Here is a 9,442-nt window from a genome sequence, read left to right on the forward strand (position 1 = left end):
CTGCCATCTCACTGACTGTATTCCCTGTGCTAGGCTTTTCATCTCTGGGACATACTTCTTTTGTAGCTGCGAGTGTCCCTCTTCATCACCGTCCCCTAGTTCACCCCAACCCTCCTCTGGCAACCACTAATTTGTTCTTTGTATTGGAGTCTGTTTTTGTTTATTTATTTGTTTTGTTTTTTAGATTCCACATGTAAGCAAAATCCTATGGCATTTGGTCTCTGACTCCTTTCACTTAGCATAACGCTCTTAAGGTTCATCCTCATTGCTGGAAATGGCAAGAATTCATTATGTTTTATGGTTCGGTAATATTCCTTCGTGCATATACACCACATCTTTCTCCATTCATCTCTTGATTGCCACTCCACTTGCGTCCGTATCTTGGCTATTGGAAATCTGCAGTACACACGGGGGTGCGTGTATCTTTTCGAATTAGTGTTTTCGTTTTTCTAGGGTAAATACCAAGCAGTTGAATCACTGGATTAGATGGTGTTTCCATTTTGAACCCTTAGAAGACTCTCCACCCTGTTTTCCACGGTGGCCATATCAGTTTGCATTCCCGCCAACAGTGCACGAGGGCTCCTTTTTTTCCCACGTTCTCTCCAACACTAGTTATTTATTGTCTTTTTGATATTAGCCATTCTGACAGGTGTGCGGTGACAGCTCATCGTGGTCTGATTTGCATTCCCCCGATGATGAGTGATGTTGAATAGCTTTTTATGTGTCTGTTGGCCTTCTGGGTGTCGTCTTTGGAAAAAAAAACATCTATTAAGGCCCTCTGTCCATTTTTAATTAGGTTATTTTTTAATGCAACTTGTTAGAATCCAAAATATATGCAGTTTCATATATTTTGTTGGATAAGTTCTTTGCAAATATCTTCTCCCACTCAGTAGGTTGCCTTTTGGTTTTGTTGGTTTCCTTTGTTGTGTAAAAGCCTTTTATCTGGTGTAGTCAAAACTATCACTGTCTGTGTTTAATTTAAACTTCAGAGTGTCACAGATTATGAAATATTTCAATAATAGAACTCTTAAAGTAATTTCTGCTCATGAGGATAAAGTTAGTGTGAAATATTGTGCAATGTATTGTGGAGTGATCATGACCAGTTTCATGCTTCACGTCTTCAGCTGATTTTACTTCCAATTACGGAATTATTAATAGTTTACAATCACAGTGGTTGCTTGCCACTGGCCTTCAAATGTTAAGTTACATTTATTAATACTTTAGACTGTATCAAGTTACTTTGATTATAACTTTTGGGCAAAAAAAAAAAAAAAATCCATGACTTGTGAAAGCTGTTTATTAATTACATTAGCCAAAAGAGAATTATACGAAACCTACAATTTCTTGAGCTGCAATGCCACTTAATATGACAAGTCTTGCTGGGAATGAAGTAATGTTCTTATTTTATAACTTTGTGTTTTTTTTTTTTTTTGCCAAAACAAAACAAAACAAAAACTTCTGTCTTTTGGAGGACAGACTAGTAATCTTTTGAGGCAAATTATGTCTCAAATGTATTGTCTGCAACTTTCATCACCGCCTAATATGGTAACTATTACTTAAAATGGAGAGTTTTGGTTTTTTTCCTGGATAACAAAATACAAAAGTCAGAAAAATCTTCCTCACAGATACCAACACTAACCATAGTGAATTATTGCCCCTTTACACGGTGCACGTTTTGTCTTCATAGCTTCACAACTAGCTCACATTGCTGTAGTAACTTTCTACTTCATGAACTCCTTCCCATCCTTCAAAACTAGCATGTGGTAGACATGGTGTGTAATATCCGCTCCTACACACTCCTCCTCCTACAACTCCCAGTGTTCCTATCAAGGGTGGACTGGATATAGTTGGTGGTGTTACGTTTTAAGATCAGGGTGGCCAAGCTAGCCAACTGGACGCCTGATCAAAGCTGAACCCATCAGAACCCCAGCGTGGGAATCAGAGTCTGAGTCTCTGAAAGACGAAGCCGTTTGCTGAGCTGACCTGAGCCGAAAGGCCATTTATAATGCGGATGGAATTCATGCCACCGTGATGAGCAATAGGCATGGGCAAATTACAGTAGAGTGGAAATCCTTAGGAAGCTAATGAAGCCAGTCTGCAGAATGGTTTCCATACTGATTCTTTCTTACCTGCCTCCTTCCTTCCTTCCTTCCTTCCTTCCTTCCTTCCTTCCTTCCTTCCTTCCCATGAGTGATCTCATTCCAACCTGTGTCTCCTTTTTACTTTTTCTGGTTTTAGTTCCTTGAAGTTAACTTTGAGAAGATGGTTGATGTACGACCGTGTTCCTAAAGCTTTTTATGAGCACCTACAGGCTAACTTAATTACTTTTAAATTTTAGGTATGACTCTATACAGTATATAGATTTCAGGTATTACTATGTATAATATATATGATGCAGTACCCTATAATGAAATATGTAGGTTTTGTTCTCTAATAGTAAAGCCCTCAGATTGAGTGCTTCCTATAAGGTAGACCTAATGCTACATATTCTTATAATGCATGCATTATCCTCACACCTACACTCTAACGTTGGAATTCCCTCCATATTATCAATGAGGCGATAGAGCTCCTTTGTCCAACACCATGCAACTGGAAACCGAATGAGCCATGAGTTCTATTCAGGTCTCTCTGGTTCCAGACACTGTTTCTAACCACTGTACTGAATCCCTTTTCAGCCCTAATAATTGTTTGCGATCTCCCTTGCTAAACTGTCAGCTCCTGGAGACTAGAGAGCGTGTTGTGTACATCTCTTAAAATGCCAGCATAGTGCCAACTGAGGTGCAGCAGGCTCAACGCGTGTTTATTGAGTTAAAATTCTCCAGCATTACCTGTATTGCCACCTCAGATTATTGATAAGATTGACTACCCCTAAGTAATTGCCATTAGGACAAATGTAAAGGCCCATATGTACAAACATTTGTACAGACATCAGATTCCCAAATTATATAGCTTTATTTTCTGCTTTTGCAGCGCAGAGATAAAGAACGCATTAATTTCATATTTTGATACTAAGATGAATATTTTCAAAGCTATGAAAATTATAATCCGGAACACATCTTATATGCTGAATGGTAATATTGTCCATTTCTCTTTATTATTGAAAGTTGGTGGCATGATAAAGTTAGATAATATATTTAGTTTATTTTTTTAATATATTTAGTTTAAAAATGAAGGAAAAGTTCATGATTTCACCTGAAATTTTCACAAGTGGCACTGACTGCTAATTTGACGATGCAATTAGAAATACTGAAACTTGGGGCATCTGGCTGGCACATGACTCTTGATCTCAGGTGGTGAGTTCAAGCCCCACATTGGGTGTAGAGATTACTTCAATACATAAATAAATACTGAAACTAATGAAATTTGTAACTGCATAATTACATCGCTAATCCTGCGATTTAATTAGTGCACTTTGATTTACCGTGGGAAAAAAAATTCCATAAAGGGGTTTGATCTGCTGAATTATGAATAATTATGATTAGGTTGCATATTTGTGGTTTCTCTTTTAAACAATACACCCCTAGTCTCCTATCAATAGAGTTCAGGTTAAACAAAATGTGAAAATTAAATTCCTAGAGTAAAACAAGGGGAAAAAAAGGATGAGGAAAAGACTTGCTCGGGGTTTTATTTAATAGTTATTTTAAAATCAAGGGAATTAGAGCAAGTCTACCTTCGACTGAATGCCAGCGATTACTGTCAAATCGTTAGGATAAGCCTGTATTTCCCTCTTCCTCCTTTGATACGACGTAGCAAGAATGGAATCATGGCTAGATCCGTGATAAGCAGGCATCCTGACATTTTTGCCCTTAGGAGTAGCTACAGGAAGCGGGCTTTAGTTTAGATTTCACTTCAAAATTCAGTCCTTATTACATCCTACAACCCTCCCAGCACAAGAACACAAAATCCCATGCTTGCGGCATAATATCTGCTAGAGCAAAAACACGGGAAACCATGAAACTGTCTCAAATGATGACTCCACGTTATGGTGGAGCCATCCCAATGTGCCCCACACTTCATGCGACCGTTAAGGGAACGAGCCCTTCTCCACGTATACATAGAACGATCTGTGAGGCACAAGGACGCGTGTAGAGGATGCTCCCATTTGAAAAAAATAGCCTGGGACCCCATCCCCAAGTTCAGGTATTTGCCATTCGAGTAAATTGCTTGAAAGTAAAATAATCGACACAGTTAAGCACCACTGTCTGCAAGGTTCAAGCTTCCTTAAATGATCCCCTTTTGAATTTGTACTGTATCTGCCTCCTGGCTGCCAGCCTCTGTTAGGAGCCTCGGGAGTATCTAATTTTCTGGATCTTTTCCACACCTTTGTAAATGTGCAGGACTTTTTGGTGGAGATCGCTTCCTAACTTCTCCCAGGAATAGGGAGAGGAGGTGTCCCTGCTTGGTGGGTTTCTCCTTCTCCCACGCCCATCACAAGACAGGGGAGCAGCAAAGGTCGACCTCGCTGAGGGTCTCTGGCCCCCGTGGCTCCTGTAGATGGGAAGGGATCTCCTAACCAAGGCCCTTTACACGATTGCTCCTTTGCCCTCTTAGAGCAGAGGCCCTGCTCTCTTTTCGAAGAAAGGATTTCCTGTTTCCCCTCCTCTATTGGAGACTGCAGTCCTTAGAATTGGCCTTCCTGGCACTTGGGCAAACAGGCACACGTAGGAAAAGAAAAGTTCTCCAGGGTGAGGCTGAAACTCGCAGCCAAAAGGAACATAACCGATCTCTGGCCAGTCCCTTCGTCTGTGAAAAACTAACCGAACCTCCTGTCGCCCGGCCTCAGCCCCTGGAAACTGAACCACTTCTGAGTCAAAGCCAAGCTTCTAGGACACCTGTGTTATTTAAGGAAGACGTTTCGGCCAACTGATCAGTCCTTGTCCTTCGGAGTGCCTTAAACCCAGCATTTTGTGGCATTGACACAGACTTCCAGAATATTAGAGTAGGTGTGGGTTGAGACCGTGGCCTCCCCTTCCCCGGTATCAGATGTTCCAGTGCCAAAGCCAGCAGGTAAAAATGCAGAGCCCGTTTAGATTTCATCTCTGTGGGTTTTTTTTTAAACACTCCCATCTCTAGCCTCTTCCTAATCAACAGGTTTCAGGAAAATAAAAATGGAAATAGTCACCTCCCCCAGTAAAGGAAGGAAATAAGCTCAAGAAAAGAGGATTTGCAGTTCTTATTTATTTAAAAGTCAAAGCAATTAGAACACGTCTTCCTGGCATGGAGTAGTGGAGATGCTTCAAATTTAGTAATTTGGTACAAAATTTGCGTGTATTTGTCAATTGTATTTACACACACACACACACACACACATACACACCCTTCCTGCCAACCCATCCAGTACTTTGGTATTTTGTGGGAAATTTCCTTTATTGCTCAATAAAGGAATGTCACAATTTAAAAAAAAGGTCTACCATTTGGGTAGATATTAATTTATCAGAAAAAATGGTTTTTGAAAAGCAGTGAGATTCAATCATGGTGCCATGATTGAGTTTGTCAGTGGAGAACACATTTCTTTAAAAGTACTCTAGAATTAAAAAAAACAAAAAAACAAAAAAAAAGTACTCTAGAATTGACCAATACTGCCTTCATTTAGTCAGGATCTTCCTCCGACCATCTTGAAACACGTCACCTTTCCGTCCCCATAGAACACGTACACACACAGACACACACACACACACCCCTAAGATCCCAATGCCAAAATTTATCTGTACTTGTAACATTTCATGGTATTAAATGTTAAATTTTATTTCAAGGACTATCACAGCCTAGAGATAAATATAATCTAAGCACCGAGATAGTACATTTCAGAAAATAAGCTAGCATTTCCGTGATTAAACTCGGATACCTATCATTTGTCATTCCAAAAGCTCCTGGCCTTCTAGAGTCTAGAATTAAAAGGGAAAGGGTTATGCATTTAGGAAGTAGAAGCTGAAATTATTTATTTCAATTCAATATAGAATATTAGTCAAGAATAATAATCAATGTGTACAAAAATTTACATAACAAGAGACACAAGAGACAATGCAGCACCTTTAGAAAAATAATTAAGTTTTGTTGCATTTACAGGTAAGTGCCACACCGAGAATTTACAACACAGTAATTTACTGCAATCAATGACAGGGGAGTTTCATAAAGAAACAAAGCTCTTACACTCCAGATTTTCAGAAGGTATTATTGGAATGCTTAATCATAACCACAGAATTTGTACATCCTCTAGGATTGAGCGGACAAAAATCACACAAAGTTTTCATAGCACATATTCTAGCAAAGGAGTCCACTGTGTTTGGACGGCTGGCCTAATGTCTCTGACAGGTGTGGAGCCTAGAAGAGTTACTGGCTTGATGGTGATCCTTCTGTAGCCGGCAAGACAGGCCCTCGCCGCAGTAACAGCGCTGGAATATCTCCAGCCCGTGGGAGCCTTTCCTCCTGTGCTTGGTGCACACCTGGCCCTCTTTGAGGACAGGTTTACAGATCTTGGACCAGAAGTGTCGCGCGCAACACAACCCCGTGGCACAGTCTGATGATCGGAGACAGACCGAGCCTTCTTGTCCTGGAAAGGAGGAGACAGACACGCGGAAAAGCACACGGTTACTACTGCTCGGGCTGCAGGATGTCCTTAGCAGAAGCCCCAAGGCCCTGATGACGGGCTGGCAAGGAGCGCGTCACCTTTCTGTCCCCATAGAACCCGTACACACACACACACACACACACACACACGCACACGCACGCACACACCCCTAAGATCCCAATGCCAAAATTTATCTATGCTTGTAATATTTCGTGGTATTAAATGTCAAATTTTATTTCAAAGGACTATGGCAGCGGGAAGGCCCTTTACCTTTGGTATGATACAGTTTCGAAGACAGGGTGGTTCTTCTGGGGTACCCATCCAGGGTGCTGTGGTCGTTGCCACCGCTCTCCAGAATGGTCTCCTCGATCTCTCCTCGATGGAAGTGACCGTGGTCCGAAGGCATGCATATTCCTGAGGAAGCGGGAGAGCACAGTCACGCCACACGCTGCGGCCCGGGGTCAGCCACCACCGGCCTTGCCAGTGGCCACCCGGAGGGCCTGCACCCACCTGCCTCCTGGAGGTGACCTGATTTTCAACCCGAGCCCAACTTCCTCCCTGCTGCTCATGCAAAGCCCCCCAGGTGGACAGAAGCAGCATCAGTGCGGCCCGGTGCAGGCAGTCCTGGCCACAGACCCAGCAGAGCCATTTAAAGTACTTTCCTACCAACTGTGGCGGTGGCAGGGAGCTTTCTGCCCATTTTAATGCCACCCTTGGGGTAAGAAATAAAATTAGTCACTTAAAAAATCGTTCTTAAAAATAACTCCGCTGCCCTCGGTGCTCTATGGGTCTATTGCAGGGCTGAGCAAAGGCAGCCCCAGCTGCCTGGAAGGTTACAGACTCGCCCACCAGTGCCTTCACTGTATAATTTCTATATTACAGAGATGGAGTTGGTTCGTCCCCCAGTATTCCTGGGTCCTAAAGAGGGTCGCCACCCTCCAGTTTATTTCTGGAGACTTCTCGGGCTGTCTGAGCCTACCTCTTGGAGACCTTACATTTTCAGGGATCTGTGGTTGGGGGGGGGGAGTGCTTTATTTTAAGGGAGCGGGAGGTGGAGGGGGGCAGGGGGATGGATGCAGAGGGCAGGATGCCTGGGTATCAAGATGTCCCCCACTCCTCCCACCCCGAGGGTGGGGGGCTCAGGTAAGTCACCATCTTGTGGCTAACACCAGGGTGAACAGGGAGCGCTGGGAGACCCTGGGCGGAAGCCAGAGAGGGCCGGGCCGGGCTGGGCTCGCTGCATGCTTGCACCTTGCTCCCCAGCTTGGTCCTCAGCTGCCGTCCAAGTGCTCCCTAGATGCGCATGGTCGCGCAGGGGTTGGCTCAGGGGAGCCGCGGCAGGGAGCACCTGGAGGGAGCACCCGGAGGGTGGGGTGGAGGGTGCAGCACCTCGGCTCGGCTCGTCTCCGACCTCCGGGATGAAGCCCTTTCCGGGGCACCTTGCAGGGGGGAGCACCCTGGGTGTTAGCAGAGCCGGGAGTGCGCCCAGCGCCCGCACCCATCCGCAGGCGCCCGGGAGGAAGGGAGAGCTGGGGGGCGGGAGGGACGCCGCGCTCCGGGTCAGGCACGGAGCGACGGGACACTCACCGTTTTTGCAGTAATTCCCGGGGCAGCACATCGCGTGCCGCATGCAGCGTTTTCGGCGCTTCCTGCAGGCGAGGCAGACGGGCGCCCCCGCGCCCCCCGCGCCCCCCGCGCGGCCCGGGCTGGCGCAGTACTCCTCGGGGCTGCACTCCTCGTCCTCGGCGCACGGGTAGGGCTGCGGGGAGCGGGCGGTGAGGCCCCGGGACCCCCTCCCCGAGCCCCCCGAGCCCCCCGAGCCCCCGAGCCGCCCGGGCCCGCGCGCACCTCTCCAAAGCCCGCGCCCCGCACGAGCCCCGGGCTGCGCGCCCTCGGGGTGCCCCTGCCCGCGCCCCGCTCACCTGGTAGCTGTCAAGTGTCTGGTACTTGTTCCCGCCCTCGTACGCGAGGCCCGGGGCGGCGCTCACCGCCCAGCCCGGGTGCCCGGCAGCGCCGCCCAGCGCCGGGGGCAGGTTCTTGATGGCGTTGGAGTGCAGAACCGAGTTGGAGGCGGCGCTCGCCCCGGGCCGCAGCGGCCCGCACAGGGCGGCCGCCAGCAGGGCCAGCAGGAGGCGGGCGGCTCCCGGGGCGCCCGGGGCCGGCATCGCGCTGGCGGACGCGGACGCGGTCGGGGGGCGGGGGCGGGGGCGGGGGCGCGGGGGGCGCAGGGGCGCCCGGCTGCGAGGGTGCGAGGTGGCCGCTGGAAGCCGCGCCGGCTCGGCTGCGCCCCGGGCTCCGAGCGCCTCCCGCGGAGCCAGAGTCCCCGGTGCGGCCGCAGCTCTGCGCCGCCGCCGCCGCCGCCGCCGCCTTTATACCGCGGGCGCGAGCATCCCGGCCCCTCCGGGAGACAACAAAGCGGGGATGGGATTTCAAAGCGCTGGGAGGGGCTGGAGGGTGTGTGTGCATGTGTGTGTGCGTGTGTGTGCGTGTGTGTGTGCGTGTGCGCGCACGAGAGGGGGCGCCCGGCCCGGCCCAGCGCAGCGCGGCGCCGCGCGGGGGGCGGAGGGGGCTGCCCCGCGCGCCCTCCCGGTTGCGGGAACTGCAGCACCCTGCAATTGGGAGACTCTCTTCTGGGTCTCCCCGACGCCGGTGCATGCTCGCTTAGCGAGCCCCGTGAATGGCATCTCGCCTTCAGCGTTAAACACCCACCCCCCTACCCACCCATGGGTGACTCAGGGTCTCCGCCAGCGGGCCAGGTGGCCCGTGCGAGTTGCTGATTAACCTCGCGGGGGCCACGGTTTGCAGAGGTAGAGTGAGGTCCTCGGTTCACGGTCAGCTTCCCCCCCCTCCCCATCCTTCCCCTTCCTTCGTCTA

General features: G+C 48.3%; 1 protein-coding gene across 1 annotated transcript; it reads right to left on the minus strand.

Moving 5' to 3' along the window:
- Positions 1-5,158: 5,158 nt before the first annotated feature.
- On the minus strand, positions 5,159-8,996 carry DKK1 (dickkopf WNT signaling pathway inhibitor 1). The gene is made up of 4 exons (XM_026014819.2): positions 8,491-8,996; positions 8,156-8,327; positions 6,839-6,982; positions 5,159-6,550 (listed from the first exon to the last, which is right to left on the minus strand). The coding sequence occupies exons 1-4, from the start codon at positions 8,731-8,733 to the stop codon at positions 6,297-6,299; spliced, it is 813 nt and encodes a 270-aa protein (XP_025870604.2). The 5' UTR covers positions 8,734-8,996; the 3' UTR covers positions 5,159-6,296.
- Positions 8,997-9,442: the final 446 nt, after the last annotated feature.

This window comes from Vulpes vulpes, chromosome 10 (genome assembly GCF_048418805.1).
Source record: "Vulpes vulpes isolate BD-2025 chromosome 10, VulVul3, whole genome shotgun sequence".
Classification (NCBI taxonomy): domain Eukaryota; kingdom Metazoa; phylum Chordata; class Mammalia; order Carnivora; family Canidae; genus Vulpes; species Vulpes vulpes.